We start from the raw sequence: 19,739 nt of genomic DNA on the forward strand, positions 1-19,739 counted from the left end.
TAACAAAAGCGAAAGCAACAATAACAGCAAAACGCCAAATCACAGCCCCTGCAAGAGAAAGGTGTTACTAAAATATAAATGGATGGACTTCTGCGTGTTCCAAAGCCAATTTCAGTTACAGAAATAAACAGGTACTTCTAAGTTTTCAAAGCAGTGCTGCAAATAGGACAACTAATAGTATCTTTGAAGTCTTTGTGTTCAATAAGGAATAAAAGCTGCAGGAAGAAATAAACACTGATGATTGAAGGAATCAGAGAATGTCTTGATTTGAGAATCAAAGTGAGGATTATAGCTTTCACTAGAAATTTCTACTTAGAGACATAGCAAGGAAGACTGTGTCAGGAAACTCCTTTTAGATATTAATCCTAACAACTGAACTGAGTGTGTCCAATATCTGCTCAACAGACACCAGTTTCTAGATATGGCTTACAGGGATTCATAAAGTACTGGACTTTTAGATGGATAATATGAGTATCTGCGGTTGTAATAAGAAACACAACTTTTTGAAAGCAAGATAAGTTCTTATATTTCAGGGCAGGTCTAAAAGTTTATATGTCAGAGGTTTAGAAGATAATTTCTATTGGGAGTTTTTCATATATTTCTCTTATGCAGCTGGTAAGTTTACCAGTGTGTAAAATAGATTTCTGGATTTACTAGATCACCCATCTTTCTGGGATGAGTTTGCAGTGTTCCTGAGTGTCTCCAAAATTCTCTGCAACAGCTAAGAATGGAAAAGCAGATTTCACACTATTTACCTAAAGGACTAATTCGAATGCAATGAATGCACAAACTGATCTTTGAAGGGTTAATAAAGAGTTCCTAACATGTAAAGGTGTGGAGAGGCTATGGAGAACAGGAGAACTGAAATAATAGGGTACCTGCCAGGTTCTGTCAGATCCCCCAGACTTACAGAAATGCTAGCCAGTGATGGTAAAAAATGACCAGATGAAAGGATACTGCACACCCAGAGCTTTGATACCACAGTGTATTACAAATCAAAACACTTAAGAGACATCATTATGCAATTGATTTTACAGACAAAACAAGGATCTCCAAGGCTATCAGACACAATCAGATATTGGGGGGAAAAAACACAAATCCAAAGATATTTGTCTTTGTTTATACGTCTTCTCCATTTTATTCTCCACGCATGTCCCTCATAGTAGCTTCAGGGAATAAGACAACAAAGTGTTGAGTTAAAGCAATACCTCATTGACAAAATTCAGTCATTACAAAACCTGCACAAAGAAACAACTTTCAGAGATATTTTCATAGAGGGCAAATAAACCCTATTCAGAAATAAAATACGCGAAAAGACAGGACAGCTCACAAGAATAAGAGTTTGGAACAGTTAGCTTGCAAGAATTAGGATAAAAACACTGAAGTGCATGTTCTAATGATAACATAAGCAGTTTTTTCATCAATAAATTTTGGTAGAAACAGAAACAATAACAGAAAGATATAGTTATCCAGTTCAGAGGAAAACAGGATGCACGGAGAGAAATAATAATTAACAGCAGTTACATATAAGACCCCTTGAGATTTTGAATAAATATGGAACACCCTATAATTACATTAAATAAACATATAAAGTATATAATTAGAGTGAGCTGCAGTTATATCTTTTCTTTAGATGCACAGGGATATTGCCACCTCATGTTGCCATCAGTGAACAGCAAGATATGAGAAGAATTTGCCAGTTCTTTTTCATTTTTTATGGTTGCATTGCAGCATAAAAAACATTCTTAAGATTTTGGTAAGAGATTAAATTACTTCTAATAGCACTACATGAGATTGTCATATGGAGAATGAGAACTGAAGATAGAGTGGAGATGTAAAGTAAACAGAATAAACCTGTTAATGCAGGCACACTGCTTTATTATACAAAAAGTAAAAAGAGAAGACAAAAATACACAATTCGTTTCTGTTTATTTTGAAACAGATGAAAACAACATATGCATTGCCTGAAGAAAATAAGTCTATGGAGTAAAATCTTCCTGACATACAGCATTGAAAGAATTAGAAAAGAACAAGAATGGATGAAATATTATTTTCTCATTTTAAACTTTTTTTTCCCATAATCAAGAATAACTTTAACGCCTTGTGTCAAATAATACATTTTTAGAAAAAGGAACCCTTTTCAAGATCTAAACGAAAGTAATCTAAATCAGAACAAAGTGCTGTTACAGTGTTATAACATCCTAACCCTCCGTATCTGGTGGACAGCAGGATGATTGTTTAATACCAATGAGTTTGTTGCTAGCTTTGTGTCTTAGTTTTTCCTTGAAGTGAATTTTTTCTTACACTAAATATAAAAATTCCTCATAGTGATTTTCCGGCTATAATTTTTTTCTTCAAAAGTCATAGGTTTTTTTAACAATACAGATTACACATAAATAATGAAATTAAGTCCTTTTTTTTAACACCCATACAGGGAATTTTTGTCTTAGATATTGTTTTGCTACATTTATGATTATCTCTATAGATACATTGCAGAACCAGAAATAAAAGTGTTACCTTAAGCCCTGCCCACACCAGGAAAAAAATGACATTCATTCTTCATCTTTGACCTCACTTGCATTCTGCCTGCTAGCTCAGTTTCAGAGTTTTGGTATTGGTAACAATTACTTTGTTTTTCCAAGAAATAGAATCTGCCACAAAATTATTTCCTTAAATGTGGACCAGATTAAAGTAGATTTTAAAAACTGCAAGGTCTGAGTTTTAAGACTCTTTTGCTCGTGGGTTAGTGACAAACTGGATACCTGATATATTTTAATGGTGAGAGATAGTCACAATATTGATACCCTGTCCAAACTTTCCAATGATACAGAGTTTATTTTCAGCCTTGGCAAGTTGGCTACTAATGGACCATAAGATCACATTGAACTGATTTGTAGCAGAATCTGACATTCTTTTAAATATATTTATCAATGCAATAAGGAAAGCCTACACAAAGCTGTTAAAAAAAAACCCCAGTTGTCGAAAGGCAGCTAGTTCTCCATCCTACTCAAGTAGTGATGGTTCCAATTCCAAGTTTGATGCTTATATCCACATTTATCTTGGTTTGGTCTTTGGCTTCTAGGCACAATGGATTTTCTTCTCCTCTGTGTCTTTGGGGAAAGGTACGATGAGGATATTCCTACGTTGTCATCTGGTTATGGTGTAGGGTATGGCTTTTCCTGGCTACCAAGGTGGGTCCCCAAAGAAGAGACAGTCTTTGGGATCACAAGACATTTCCCTGTTCAGGGCTTTGTCAATAAGTACCAGAATCTCAAAATAGACATTTCTGGACGCAGAACCACTGTATTTTGTGGTGCCTTGATTTGCTTAGGAGAAGAGCACCAGTGTTGCCTATGAGTTGCAGAATTTTGCGTGCATTAAGGCAGAGAGTGTTGCCAGCTTTAGAGCGCTAAATGTTTTGTCTACTGCAGTGCTATTATTACCACTATTGCTCCTTTTGCTACTACTGCTACCACTACTAACATGATCCAAGGGAAGTGATCAGTGCCTTCAGGTTTGTGTTCATCAGTGAAAAGTCAAATTTTGCTACAACGTAAAACCCCACATTTTCTAGTCAACTTCAGGTAACAATATTTAAAAATACCCACTATGTTAAAAAAGCAGAATAGGAAAATATACTTATTACTAGATTCTGCAGAATTTTCTCCTTGCCAGAAAATTTAGTTTATCACGTATACACTATCCTGAATTAAACACAGTATTTTCTGAATATTACCACTCTTATTTACATACTAGACATTCTTTCATCATTTTAGTTCTGTTTCTGTAGTATATTTTATTCTTCCTTGATCTATGTTTAGTCTTCTAATGTGTCAAAACTAATCATTATTAGAGAAGTGTGACGAGTATTTTCTACTTCTCTTTAAAAACGTACCAGAATAGATAGTTAGTTGAACTTCCTAAGTATTAGCTTGCCTTGTAACATCTTGAAAAAGTGTCAAAATGAGAAAAAAAAAAGGTTACTGATTGGGATCAGTATTTAATATTGATGATGCAAAAGCATAGACATTCAATCTAATCCTAAGATAGGAGAAGATTTTTATTCAAGATCATGAAAACATTAATTTTTTTTTCTAAATCCTTCACCCTTTCAAAGTAGTTCAGGCTGTCTCTGGGTTAAATTATTCACTAAGCTTTCATAATAATAACTGTTTGACTATACCAGTCTAACTTAAAAAAATAACAAAACAAAACCAAAAAAAACCCAAAAAACTTGCAAGCAAAAAGCAAACAAGCAAAAAAAAAAACCCACAAAAGACTGTTGATGGCAGGACTGTTATTTTGAATGTCATTCAGGTAGAATTTATTTGCATAAAGCCCATGGGAATTTTGTTAATATGAAAAGGAAGTCTCAGACAGCCGTAGCTGTATTAAAAAGAAGCTTTCTTCTTAAATAGAGATTTTAAGGTTTGCCCACAGAAATTCCTGAAAAAAAATATTCACAACTCCAGACTGATTGCTGATAGGGACTTCTGGCAGTTTGCAGAGGACGTGCTGGTGGAGGGGCTGATACTGGATGAAATTGATTCACTTTACAGACATTTAGCATTCTGGCAGAAGAACTACTTATTCTGGGAAAAGTCTCAATCATAAGAAAACAAGTCCCTAATGTAGGTGAATCAGACCAACGTTTCTGTTTCAGTTATCCCTTAAAACAGTGAGCATTCAGTTTGAAAAATCAAGTCTTGAGACGTAATGCTAATAGGACACAGAATGGATCTGTCTGTTTTATAATGCACAGGCCTGAAAACTGCTGCAAGAAATCTGTGTAATTAACAAAAATGTACTACTAAAAGGACTGGTTATTAGAGTGATTTGGAGGTTGCAGGTGAGTTGTACACCTCAAAAAGATTGGCGTTTATATTTATTTTATAATTAAACATCAAAAACAAACCTTAAAAAAAAAAGTTTGTAACATCCCTCTTAATTCATTCTCATTCTCTTCCCCCATTATAAACTGTGCTATCATCTTGCATGCACATCTATGTAGTACAAACAGTCTGACAAAACTTCAAGACTGTTTTGGTAAGTTGTGTACGTATTTTCCTCATTAGCATTTTGTAGTGTGTGGGCTGTCAGTATGGAAACTTGCCTGCAAATGTCAATGATCCCATGAGGTAAATGCTTCCAGAAAGATACCAATAATACCTTGTGCTTTAAGAACTCTTTTGAACTGGTAAGCTATTTGTCAATTCTTTGTACTGCAAAGTAGCTGCAGAACAAATAAAGGTAAACTCTGAATCTCCGCGAAATCTCTGTGAAAATAATGCAAATTTACCAGACTAGAGTAAGACCACACTGAGTTGTAGTGACAGGCATACAAAAGGACACATTCAAGATGGGGCAAAGAGATCTGACAGACTGTGCTGGAACAAAAGTATTTCCCATTTTTTGCCACGCATTAAACTAAAAAGTTTGATTTTCCTTCCCAGTAACTATTCCAAACATGCCAGACCTACAGAAGAGTTCTCTGTCTCTGGTACCCACTGCCCTGTGCTCTCCCAGCTTTTTTCTCCCTTCCTCTTAGACATATTATGCCCCCTTATAGCTTTGAAGATGGCCCTGCTTTGAGCTAGGAACTGGACCAGTGATCTCCAGAAGTCTCTTTCGACTAAGATTTTTCAGTGATCCTGTGATTGTCTGATAATCACAACTTTTTTTGCCTTCTGGCAAAAGCTTTTTTGGGATTTCTCTGGTATTACAATCTTCAATTCCTTCACTATAGTTTATGAATCCACTCCTAAATGGATTTACTCGTCCTTAACCATTTACTGTGATCCCTGCCATCCATCTCTTTTCTATGCTTTGCTGTGGTCTCTCTCTGTCTGCTTCGTGTCTGTCCTTTACACCACTTTCTAGTTCACATACTTCACAAACTGTGTCCAAGAGCCTCCTGTACAAAGCCTCAATACCAAATCTCCTTTGAGTTGTAGATCATCTGTAAATCATCTGTTGCTAGATATTGTGTTCTGTAATTGTAATTACAAGATTTTTGTAGTTGGATTGTCTGATGACATTGACAAAGCAAGTTACCAGAAGAGTTTGTAAGCTATATTTCAATGAGCAATAACAAACATTCAATCTCTACTGCTTGTGCTGTTCTGCACAATCTCATGACTGACCTTCTTCCTTCTAGGGAAGGACTACACATCTTTTTGTGTTAATATTCATGCTTCAAAGGGTCTCCTGGAGAGAAGATTGCTTCCTTCAATAATAAGAGTAGAAGTAGGTTAATGGTTCCTTTCTCCCAACTGCTCAGTGAACAGCCAAGTATCATTCTTCCTCACTTTCACTTCATATATTCCTAGGATTTTAACACTCCTAAAAGTTTTCCCCTAAAAGTGTTTTCTAGATAGCAAAGGAAAGCCTCAGTCTTGCACGAACACAATTGAGATATCCCACTTTCGTCCCTTAGTTCACCTGCTATAATGATATTCACAGTTTTGGGGTAAAACTGAAAATAGCAGCAGTCAAGGAAAATTTGAGCAAGAAAATGGAATTTGTAAGTCTATAATTGTGTTCTTATAACTTCTACTGTTAATGTTAATTAGTAATAGAGGTTCCTACATTATCTAACTTAAGTCTTCCTTTTCTGTTGACTTTTTTGATTTCCTTTCTATTCCCATTTTATAGGGATTATCAAAAAGTTCTAAAAGTTAATTAAAATCATCAGGTGAACATAGACATATTAGTTAAAAAGAGGATGTGAAAAATCTGAAGAGAACTTCTAAACCCCAGGCTCTTTGACTAGTATACCAAGTGAAAAGAAAGAAGGATAAATCTCTCACTTTGTCAGAAGAAACTTCAACATTCTCAAATATTCTTTCATTGTGAGACTACATTACTGGTAGCTTTGAATACAAATATGTGTCCAATCAATGTTTTTCAGTATTCTGAGCAGAGGCCATTAAAGCCGTGACAAGTCTAAGGCATTTCACAAACGACCCTTTTTGACAGAAACATGATGTGGATTAATTAAGATCAAAATAACAAAGATGAATGAGGTTTAGACTATTAATTTTATTTTTTTTTTTCCTTCTCATGATCACACACAGGGACAAGCACTTTTACAATGTTAGTCTGCAAGACCCTATTCTTCCATCTTGTTGCGTTTGAAAGATTGACTTTGCTGTCTTCTACTGATACTCTCATTCAATTAGTGAAAGTAAAATGAAGTTTGTCATCTAATGGATTGATATTTACACATACTTCAGAAGACGTATTTTAGCTAATTATAAAAAGTTTTAATATATAATTCTTTCAATAAAATAAAATTTTCTTAGCACTTAGTAGTAAGAACAAGAGAATTATGGACTAATATTCCCCCCCGCCCCCCATTTTATCATGGAAAGCATATTTTCACTGAAAACATTCTATTTATTGAGCTTTTTGAGGTTGAACTCTTTTTTTGAAGGTGAAGTCTCACACAAGTACAGATCATAGCCTAAGACACTGCTATTTAAACAGTGTTTTCTTACTGGTATGTCACTGGTAAAGCAAGATTCATTAACTAATCCATGTAATAGCATAATAATTTATGAGGAAGCTGAACTCAAGTTTGAAAAAGGCTTATGTGTGCCTATGCATTCATATTTTCTTATTAGTTTAATATTTTATTTCCTAAACTCTTTAAGGGACTGACAAAAAGAAAATGTTTTAATATTTTTCATATTAGATTTTATTCAATACTGTGATGACACTTTCACATTCATTACAAAGCAACTGATCATTTCTTAGAAACACAGCAAACAATATCTTCTAGAATCTTGCTACCTAAATTTCTGCAGTGGTATCTAGGTCTCATCCAGTTATTGTGTTGAGAAACCATGTTTAAATTGAGGATGTCATGGAATACTGAATATTTCAAAAGGCTTAACACTCTCTTGTGTATTTTGCAGACAATCCTGGGCTAGTGAGCCACGTTCCAGTTGGTGTTAGAATCCTGGATGTCAATGACAACCCTCCAGAGCTTGCCAGAGATTATGATGTAGTCGTATGCGAGAACGCAAAGCCTGGTCAGGTAACTCACAGTTATTTTTCTCCCAACGAGAAAGAATTACTTTATTTGTTAATGCCACATATGTAAGAAGTTTGATTCGGGGAACACGTCATCATTTCATTTTCATTTTTCACATTGGATTCAAATTTTTAACTGTATTAGGCTGAAGGGAAAAGATTCGGAAATTTGTTCAATATATCTTTCTTGTTGCTGCAAAAAAATACCCTAGCTACCTTCAGTCAAGACCAGCAAAACTTTAGTCTTGTCAGATAAGTGAGGAAATTTGACAAGTCACTATCCTGAACAAAATGGATGAAGCAGATTTAACATCTCTCATCCAAGTGCCACATGGTAGTAAGGTTTAAATACAGCTCGGTGAAATGACTGGTTAACTTGGCTGCCATCCTTACTTTTTGCTTGTTGATTGGCCTTGTCTGTTCAGGGTTGTTATGGAAAAGACATCAAACAGGTTTTTAACACCTATGAGCATGGGGAGGGTCAGAACTGAGACCAGAATCACATTCCAGACGCTGCTCCTGTGATTGACACACTTCATTGCAGTCCATGGTTTGACAATTTTACCAAGTGCCTTTGCTTTTTTGCATACATTGAACCTTGACCCAGCACTCTATGCTGGTTTTGCATCAATACACAGATTGTAAGTTGCAACTGCGAGGTCATATCTTTCCTGAGGAATATATTACTAGTAATAACAGTTTTCTCCTCAAATCTTTAAAAGCAGTCTACATAAATGTGTAGTGGCATCTTTCTGTTTTTAACAGTTGAGACTATAAAAATGCTGTACTTTGTCAGACTATAAGCTGACGAAAGTTATTGTGACTCTAACAGTGGCCAAAAGCTGACACATAAAGAGCAGTATAAGAACACGGCAAGCGTATGATACTTACCCCTAGTACTTCCCTGGTCTCAGATCATTTGCAAATCATCATCTGATCCAAGGAAATGGGGTTTCTGTGTTTTTAATAACTCTCTGATAACCATCTCATATGAATCTGTCTAGCTTTTTCTATGGCAAACATAAACTCTTGATAACTACTACCTCGTGGAGCAGGGAGTTTTGCAGTTTAATTGCACGTTTCAGGAAGACCTACCACCTCCTTTTTTTTGTTTGCTGGGTTTTTTTGTTTGTTTTGTTTTGTTTTGTTTTTTAATCTTCCCATGCTGTCTTCAATCAATATTTACTAGTTCTTCTGTTGTGAGAGAGCAAGAGAGCAGTTGATCCCTATTTATTGTCTTTGTGCCATTCATAAATCCCTAGCACATTGCCCCTCAGCTGTCCCTTGTCCAGACTAGAAGAGTTCTACTTAACTTGGACAGGCCACGATAAAGCCCTTCTAGACTTTTGGTCATTCATCTTGTCCTCTTCTAAACTTTCTTCAATTCCTCTCCATTCACCTTGAGATGAGAAATCAAGATTCAAAGTGCAGGTATGCAGTGGTTTATAATTCTTATCATAGTTTGTGCTTCAGAGTATATGATGATCTCTGCTTTGTTCTCTATTCCTTTTCTAGCAATTTCTAACAGTGACTTTGCTTTTTAAGCACTAGTAAGCATTGAATGCAAAAAATTGCCTGCCATATAACACCAATATCATTAAAACTAATGGCCAGCTCAGAGATCATCATCATTTATGTGAAGTTAAGACTTTATGACTCTGCACAATGAATTTCATCTGTCTTTGTATTGCCTGGCTACTGAATATTGGAAGATCTTTAGTGTCAGCCCTTTCTCTCTTCTTCCTTGAACAACTCTGTAATCATAAGTAGATTTGGTGGGCTGATTAGTTGTACTCTTTATAAGATGATTATTATTATTATTATTGCACCGACCAACAAGTGCCCCAGCATAAATCTTTGTGGAACAGGAAATCTCTGTGACTTCCTTGTGGAGTAGACAATTTACAGAAAAGACCCTATTTCCTTTCTTTTGAGCAATTATTTGTGCAAGGACCTTCCTTCTTATCTCATGACTGCGTAGTTTTCTTCAGTGTTCTTATTAAGACACCTCACTCAAAGCCTTTGAAAATATAAGAAGGTCTATCAACTGAATATCTCTTATTAACATGGTTATTAAAGTAAAAATAATGTTCTGAAAATCTCAAATAAACCCAAATATAGAATTAGACCTTGTAAAAGACATTTAAAAAAAATAAATAAAATCTCTCAAACATTAATTGCAGTTGCTTTCAACATATTCTGATATTTTAAAAATTATATAATTTAACAATTATTGTTAAATAATTTTATAATTAATGATAAGCCAAAGCATGTAGTCAAGCTACCTCAGAAATGCCCTGTTTGCCAGGGGTAGTGTTGGTGTTGAGGAGATAATGTTTCTTGTTATCCAAATGTTTCTTATTATCCACTACTCTCCAATAGTAGCTTTGCAAATGGAAATTTATGAGAGAGATGTTTAAAGGATAAAATAAGTTTTACTATAACAGCATTTGCTCCTGATTTAGGTCAGCATTGTATTTCTTTCTGAGCTACTGTTGCAAGTGTGAACGGCTCCTGACCTCTGTAGCGTTGCAGTTCAACACCAAGATTAATGCTACCATGAAGGACTCTACAAGCAGTAGTTTAATGTGAAAGGCTGGATCCGCATGCATTTGTATTCTTAAGCTAACAGGACTCCATTATGCACATGACGTGCACTAATTTTTATTTGCATTGCACAACAAGGCTTCAGAAAAGATTGCGATACCATTGCGGTGTACAAAAACCAAACCAAAACACAAAAGTACACCGCTCTTACCCAGAACATCTTACTGTCTAGTTAGATGAAAGAAAAGACAGTGTTCAACAAATATTAAGGAGGGACAAATAAACAAGGATTACAGAACAAGACAAGTGTTCCGTATGCTAAAAAGCATGCCCAGCTGAATGGTTTGGAATCACCGTAAAGGCAGTAATTACTCCGAGTTACCCATCACTTTGTGAGAATAATTCATAAGTTTTATCACTAAAGAACAAATTCCGTCAGGTACTGCTGGGCACTTCTGCTTGACTAGTGCTTTGAGGTTGGGCTCCAGCCCTGTACACATCTGTTTTGAATTTATTATGTGCAGGATAAACTAACCAATAGTTTGTCTTTGGAAGACTTTTTGTGTTTGCTTTATTTTCAGAAGAGGTTTCTATGCAGAGGTATCACATTATCATTTAATTGCACAGCCGCTGTCTCCTGCTTCTTTTTTCCTCCACAGCTCAATTTATTTACTTTTTTTTTTAAATAAAAAAAAAAAAAAAGAAGAAAGCCAATAAAACTTAAGGGTGCTTAAATGAACCCTCCTAAGAGATCTCAAACAGAAAATGCTTGTGAGAAGATGACCATTTCCACACTGAAGTGACAGCTTTACTACCTTAGCATTTGCTTTGTTGAGAAGTTAAACTAAGTATCTCTAACAGCTTCCAGGTGAAGTCTGGTAGATATAATATATTAAAGTAGATAAAACAGCTGTGATTTGATCTTAGATGGTGTCCAGACTTGGAGAACTCTGATTTCTAGAAATATACTGATTTTGTGAATGATTGTAAAATTTAGCCGATATAGAAAAATGAAATTTTGCAATCTTCCACAAAGTGAACTTACAAATGAAATTTTCCTTTGCTTCAAATGCAACTCGTTTTATTATTTTTAAGACAATGGGAGCAAATAGTGGTATAATAAAAAAAAAATAATAATCAGATGCTTTGTTCTAGAAAGTGAAGGAGTGAAGCACTGACAGTTTTCTAAAAGCTTCAAAGTTCAGTGTTTGTCTTGGCAGAGTACGAACCTGTGAAAATATCTGACTAGATCTGCTAGTCATATTCGCTATAGCTCTCCAAAGATAACATTTTTTCTGGGTGCTTTTCAGAGGAATAATAAAAAAAAGTTGTGAGAGTAGTGAAATGGCATTTCCCTGACACTATCCCTGTAAATTACCATTCATGTGCGCATGTGCGCGCACACACACACTCACACACGCAAAGAACTTTTTCAGAATCAGGGTGTATAAATATTGTGCTGCCATCATGAGCTACCACAGCCTGGATGCTGTTATTTCTAATAGGCAATGGAAATCAACGTTGGCTGGGAAGGATGCTTATAGCCTCTGCTGTAAGTTTGTCATGTGCATATTTACTTGTTTATTGATTCAGTTCTGAAAAGGATCTGAATAGAATTTAGCACCTGCTCTCTATCCTCTTCAATTAGTTCTTTGTTCTTGAAATTCTTTCTTTTTTCATCAACTCTTACCTTTAAAAAAAATTAATAACCCTTCAGTTTCATCGCTTCAGTGCTCTCAAGTGAGCTTTACAGCATCTGAGGTTCTGTGTCTACATTTTTATTTTAATCAGATTTGGTAAGGTGTATGTTTATGTCTGTTAATTAGTTGGCCTATTAATTAGAAAAAGGTTAAGAGTACATTTGGGTGTCAAGAGGACTCATGCTTTTGTTCCTTACCTCTGAATTAATGTCTTAGAAATCTTTTCCTTAGAAAGCAAGAGCCTTTTCTGAAAGAATGTGAACTTTCTGTTTAAAAACAGTTCTGTCAAAAATATTTTGACCTGTCCTGTTACACATACATTTCTTATTTTCCACATAGAAAAGTGTGATTTTTATGTCTTCTGGTGCTATATTTTTTACATACGCTGGTGAATTCAGGGGATACTTGAATTTCCATGTGTGAAATCAGGGAACACAGACAGTATATTTTGTTGAGTTTCAAAATTAGTCTTAAAAAAGTCTTGTGTCACCAAGGTCTTGATCAAAGGTATTTTTGTTGCAAAATGGCATGCTCTTGAAGAAAGATTCTGTAAAATGTCACTGAACCTTTTATGTAAGAGAGGGCAGGAGGACAAAAGTTCATCTACTAGGCTGTCACAGAAAAGCTGAAGGTGCATGGCAAAACAAATTATATTTCTCTGATAAACACCACTGAGGATTTATAAAGAACATTTAATAAATTAATTTATAAGGTCTTCTCAGAATTGTTTACAAGTAGTTTTGCAGGTATTTAACAGTCTTTTCAGTATTTGAGTAATAACAGAAACTGATTCTCTTGAAAATATTCTTCCATCAACTTTTATTTGGTCTTGCTTTGCCTCATAGCAATCCAAAGTTATTAACTAGGTATACCTATCAAAGATAATCTTATATTTCTGTTTTTACATGCTAGGTGTCTCAATAACAGATATGCCACCTTTGCAAAATTCAATAGAGAACAATTAGCTTTTGCCAAACTTTTTCACCATTCTTGCCATGACTTTGGTAAACTGCGTGATTATAGACATTTCAGATTTATCTTATTCTGCTACAGTTCAGCAAAAAAAGTATTATGATAAACTTTTAAAATATTTTCAGCATTTATCATCAGTATTGTTAATTGTCTCAGGTATGCATAGACAATGTAATATACTATATTGTATATAGTCAATAGAATGCGCATTGTACTCTATTGGCTTTAAAATGTATTTGTTCTGCTTCTCTTATGTGAATGGAAGTAAAGAACTGTGTGCTGTCTTCTAGTTTTAAAACAGACCAAACCACTTTAGCCCACATGGTTTAGGCTTCAGGTTCAGTCCAGACAGACTACAGCTGAACACTGAACAGAAAAATTCTCATGAAAAGAGCATTTTCCCTCCCCCTTTTACGTTTCCCTCAGGATGTCTATCAGCTCTGTGCAGCAGCCTGTGTGGGCGTCACTGCCTATACCACAAGAACAACTTTTATTAACTTCTACTGTAGCATTTGATCTTCCAGGCCTAGCATGAAAATGATAGCAGAGGTAGAAATATTGCTTGGTCACACATTCCAAAAGCTTAGCTCAGTTTTAGTTGAAAGTAGATTGTAAAAACCACCAGGGCTTTCGAAGGCAAAGATCCTACCTTTCAAATATACCTCTCCCATACATGGTTGCTACATCTAATATTGTTCCTTTTGGGCAAGCCAAACTAAAACCAGGAGTGGCTGCTGTTCTTGGCGTTCTATTCTCCAGCAATTTAAAACTGATTATTAACAGGAATTGTAACTAGAGAGCTGGTATTATGTACCTGCCATTTTGGTTAAGCAGTTCTTTTTCCTAGCCAATACTGAAGTGCATGCAGTTATTGGGAGGGCAAGTAGATGGTAAACCATCTGCATAAACCATCCTTGTTCAGCCTGATTTTTGGCTCCGTAAAAACAGATATTTAGGTGAAACTGTAATTCTGAGTCACCAAGATGCCATGCAGACCATGAAAATCTCTGTGCCAGATCCTGACCACATCAGAATGTCAGAAAGTATAGATGCTTTTAATGCTTTTACTTGGCTCTTAAGTATGGTTCCTAAAATATTTCATGCTAGAGAAATCGAGTTAATGTCCCAGTCATATCATCGGTTGAATTTAGCAGCAGTGAGGTAGAAAATTAAAATAAGCTACGTTTGAGTATCCTGCTGAGGTCAGGTACTATTTGGGTCAAGTTCAAATTTCAACACATTCACTGTTTATTTTTATTTCAGGTAATTCAGACTATCGCTGCAACTGACAAAGATAACTCTGCAAATGGGGCAAGATTCCATTTTTCCCTTGATGAAGGGCTTTCTTTGAATCCCAACTTTACTCTAAGGGACAATGAAGGTAAATCAGACACAAATCTCAAAGAAATGGGTCTCTGTTTTGTCTAGGATTGAACAGAACAATTTCCATGCGTTTCTTGACAGAAGGGGAAATCTGTAATCTGTCATCACTAAACTAGCTGATATCAAGGACATAGTGTATACAACATATTGCAAACTGTGAATAATCAGATGTTGCATTTTATTTTTATATTCCATTTTATTTTAACATTTATACTTCATGCATTCAGGAATGTTTTTAAAAAGTGGATTAATGAAGAAAATGTTGGCAATTTGGTCTATTTCTAGGTGAATAGCACTGGGTGGGTACTGTCAAGGTTATTGCCAGTTATTGCTTAAAGGTGAAAATAATTTTAGGAGCGTAAAAAATTGAATTCATGCTTACTTTTATGGACGTGATAACAAGAACAGGTCTTTCAGTGCTTCCTGGATGATAGTCTATTGCTTCATGCCCTTCCTAACAAAGTGCACCTAAAAAGTACAATCAGAAATTCATAGCAGGTATGCCCAGAAGGAAAAGTGCCTTCACAGTCACCCAACCAAGTGTTTCTGAACATTTCTTGAATCAAAGAACCACCCAGCCTTTCCAAAAAAAAACCAAATCAGCCTTAGTATTTGTTGAGTATTGCCTCATGGTTTCCATTTTGCAACCTGATGAAAATGAGAGTAAGGTTTAAATACTTGTCTGTAGCTTTCCTCTTCAGTTTTTGTGTATGTGTGTGTTGTGTGGTTTTGTTTATAAGCATGTGTGGAAGCGTGGGGGGTTGGCTTTATTTTACAGCTATATTTTTGCAGTAGTGCCATGCAATATTTTCTGAGATCTTACAGATCACTACTCATCTGTAATGACTGAGAAGGATTAACTCCATCACTGTTACATATGGCACATACAGTGATGTTTAAACTATACTTTACAGATATTTTTTATCTCTTTTCAAAACCTTTCAGGGAAGGAGACTGCACAATCTTCCTAAAGAATCTGTTCCAATGTTTAGCTACGCTCACAGCAGAAAAAAAAAAACCAAACAAGTCAGGCTATTTGTTCTGACTCAATTCATGGCCCTCCTATTCTGGTCCCAAAAGAGATCAATTCAATATCTATCAATATTGAAAAATCAATAATACTTGAAGGACAATATGTATATTAAAAATATTCCTTAAGTGATGACTACAGCTATTTCCCAAATTAGTGTATCAGTTCCACTCAGATCATGATGGATCATTATAGCAAAACCCAGAGGATTGTTTCTGAAATAAAGTGTACTGTTGTGTATTTTCATATTTGAGTCAAGATTCAAATAAATTCACTGAGTATTGGACTGTGATCTTGTGTGGGAGACCATGGCCATGTTAATTTCAGTACAAGATACTTACATCAAGATTTTTTTTTTAATAACTCTATTAAAATGTTAGTTCATGATGAAGTAGATATTTTATGTTTCTGAACAGATTTTAATCGGGATCTGTATTATACGTGTTTTTTTACAATGGAAAATGCTGTGTTATACTTTAACATAAGTTATTTACATACACAGTTCTATAAGAGGGTGAGAACTTTTCATAAATCTCTAATGTGGCGCTGTCATGCTTTGGGTATAAGTATGCAGCAGTAAGTATTTACTGCTTTCTTGTTACCTCCACAAGAGCAGTGAGCAATGACTTTAACGCCAACAGCAGAAGGCAGTGTTTGGACTATCCTAAGTTGGATTTGGCAGGGGGACGCAGGGGAAGGAACTGGAAAAAGTTTACCAGGAGACTGGTAAAAGCCTGTTGTGTATTATGTTTTTATTTCACCTAAGGAAATACAAAAAGTAAGTATGCACTTCCTGTGGCATCTCGCATAAAACTTCTGCATGGACAGAGGCTCCAGAAATGCAGTTTCCAATTTGCCCACATAATTAGTGCAATGACAGTTTATCAAATCATAACAACAAATTTATCTTAGAAACAAAAACATTGTCACTATTTTGCTTGGCACATGATCCTTTGATTGTACTGTCTAAACGCTGCCCTTTATTGGGACTTTTTCTTTGAGATACAATCTATATGTAAAATATCAGTGAAACACTTACTGTGCATTCACAATATCCAGTTATGTAGCATTTGAAACTTTCATATTTATCATCTATTCCTATTCAGAAATGGAATTTCTGATGCTTTCTATTCTAGGAAATAGCTGAGAGATGATGGGCCAAAGAAGCTTTTCTTATGTCTGTGACAAGTCTCTGACACTTTTGAAAACTCATGTTTTTGAGCATCAGCTGTTAGAAAGAATCAGAATGCTCTTAACACAAGATAGCTGCTATTTTTACCTCCGGATTTAATAATTCTATAAAGCCTGGGATTCTTGGAGGGTTTTATTTGTTTGTTACGTTATGTTTTTTAAAGAAAAAAAACAATTGCCTTAAGAGAGTTTTCAGTAATGTTTTGTGGAATGATAAAAAGCAAAATCTCGATGTCACATTGACAGAGGTAGTCAATGGCAGCTGTCACTGCAAAGCTATGTTTCTCTTGCAGTCATCTTTGTATCCAGTCATCCTCTCCTTTTATTTCTTCATGACAAAGGTTTCATTTCACAAGAATCTCAGTAGACATTTTCTTCCCTTGTTTTCATAACCCAGAACAACAGAATTCTGCTCTTTGAGCCCAATACACTACGGCATGTAGGTTCACCTACTCCATTATCATCACTAGAGCTACAAGATTAAAAGACCCTACAGCAGTGAATTGGATATTTAAATATTAATGCTTATATCTACGCACTTTGACTGAGATCTAGAGGACTTGCACGACTATAAGATTTCGTATTTTGTCCCTACCTACCTGTATAAAGTGCAGCGATATACACTCTCTGCATGGGTATGATTCGGTTCAACATTCTCTGGATCAGCAGAGGAAATAGATATTAAAGCATCAGTCCAGATAATTGATCATATGAACAGTTAAGCTTTTATCTCTTGGGCCTGAACTTGCGTCTTTACTCAGTAACAATCCACAATCTTACAGCTCCAGCCTTTGAATATGCCGCCTCATAATGCAGAGCTTAAAGCCCTTAGGGAAATGTAGGTCGGGAGGCAGCCACAGGGCTATACCAAATATACAGTCCAGCAGAACCTAAGAGTTGCTTGGATAACGTTCTAGATCCAAGGTGTTTACAATTTTCATTTTAAAGAAAAAAATGGAAAAGACAGAATATGATACCTTTTTCCCTACTGACTGGACTCTTAAGCTACAGTAGATCCTTTGCTGCTGTTTGAGCACTGACAAAGTACTATTCAGTGAGTAAAGACTTAAGAGTATGAACAAGAGGACCGCCAACAAAATAATGCATTATCTGTACACATGTAAGCAAGACAGAACAAGAGCTGCAATAGAATTTCTTTGCTATACAAAGAAAGCGCATTAAGGTGTAATCGTTTCCTGCAATTTTACAGAGCAAACCCAGGGAAGATGCCTTTTTGTTTGTTTGGGAATTGTACTTATGAAGGCTTTTTAATGAAAACAGGGCTGTTTACAAGTTATTCTGTCCAGAAAAATGTTACAATTTCTATTAAAACCTGAGCAGCCAAATACTTTTTTAATCTGGAGGTGCTTTTATGTTGCAGTTCAGATACTACATAACTCGGTTCATTGTTATCTGTGTTCTTCTCACTTCGTTTTTTGGGATGTTATCATAGATAATTTTTTAGTACTTTTTTTCATTTGTGTGTAATATCTTGAATTTACATTTTTTTTTGTATAATCAGAAATATCTGCTTTTGGATCTCTCATTAAAAATTTGCCAGGGCCATATGAGACTAAAACCACCTTCTGTTAGGGAATCAGTGGAAAGATGAAAGAACTTCTTCATACTAGAGCTGTTTTAAGTACTGGGTTTTAAAATTGTACTTCTTTTATCCTGAAAGAACCATAATATTTTTCCAGATGCTTAAAGAATGGTTGATATATTTGTCAAAATTTGTTAGTTTGATGGAAAATGCATGTGAGCATATGTCATTGTTATATCCCTAACCGTTACTATAGAGAGACACACATTTGCATAGTCTCTCTCTCTCCCTCTCTCCCTCCAAGTCTAAAAAATCAATTCCCTTTTTCTGCCTATTTTGCTACTTATTAGAGACTTCTTTCGGAAGTTACACAACACATTTCTGGGAGCTGACAAAAGAGTAAACCCCCAGAGAACAGTTCACTTAGGTACAAGAGAACATTTATGAATTTTATGCACTATAAAGCACTGTTTTGCCAGTGTTTTTTTTTTTTTTTTACTAGATATACAGTCTACCATGGGTGCTCCTATGGGTATTGTAAATTTCCTGGACAATAAGGTTTGTGCAGAGATTGTACACATTCACCCAACACTGCCAGTAAGATTTGTACTTTCTATTCCTTTAATAAATTGAGACTGCTGACTTCTGAGAGTAGATAAAGTTTACCTTTGTCCTACATCAAGGAAGAACAACTCCCTAGACAATACTCAGCATTTTTTCTCCTCTTGTTTTATTTCTTCAGGACAAAGCTTTCATTTAACAAAAATATTTGCAGTTTTAATTTTCCCCTCTGTCCACTTTTATCAAAGATCTAGCCCTTTGAAAATTGCCTAGTGATGGGGAATATTCTGGAGTTGGAAAAAGGTACGCCATTTTTCTGATACTATCCCGTTGGAGATTCTTTTTTCTTAATGCTATGCCACAAGGAACTTCAATACCCACAGAAGTAGAGACCTGATTGTCTATAAAATCTGGAGCACAGTGAGTTCAATGGCATCTGTATAAGATGAAATTTGTTCATTCACCCGTGCCTGTGATGCAAATTAACATTTTTCCTGTGTCACAGATCAAAAATGGGTGAAAAAAAAGATCAGTTTTACTTGGCATTGTTTTTATTTAGGAAGAGAGCAACCTCCAAAGAGCAATACATCCCATCCCAGCATGATTTCCCCCGCAGAAGTTTCTGTTTATCCCTCTGCCCTGATATGTGCAAAATTCTTATCTACAGCCATATTGCACAAGATGTCTGTAGCAGGCAGGTGAACTGACTTTAGACCTTTAAAGTTACAAATAAGCATGACAGATACCAGAGCATCTCTTAGTTGCTCCAGACCAT

At 35.5% G+C, this 19,739-nt stretch overlaps 1 protein-coding gene across 13 annotated transcripts in view; it reads left to right on the plus strand.

Annotated features, from left to right (window-relative positions):
- The window catches only part of CDH18 (cadherin 18), a 582,930-nt gene that overhangs the window by 546,978 nt on the left and 16,213 nt on the right, over positions 1-19,739 (plus strand). For all 13 annotated transcript variants that reach the window (XM_063326107.1, XM_063326119.1, XM_063326112.1 and 10 more), the window contains 2 exons: positions 7,920-8,041; positions 14,520-14,637. In XM_063326107.1, the coding sequence (XP_063182177.1) occupies positions 7,920-8,041; positions 14,520-14,637 (240 nt within the window). The remainder of the gene's footprint in view (positions 1-7,919; positions 8,042-14,519; positions 14,638-19,739) is intronic.

Source organism: Chroicocephalus ridibundus, chromosome 2, assembly GCF_963924245.1.
Source record: "Chroicocephalus ridibundus chromosome 2, bChrRid1.1, whole genome shotgun sequence".
In the NCBI taxonomy this organism is placed as follows: Eukaryota; Metazoa; Chordata; class Aves; order Charadriiformes; family Laridae; genus Chroicocephalus; species Chroicocephalus ridibundus.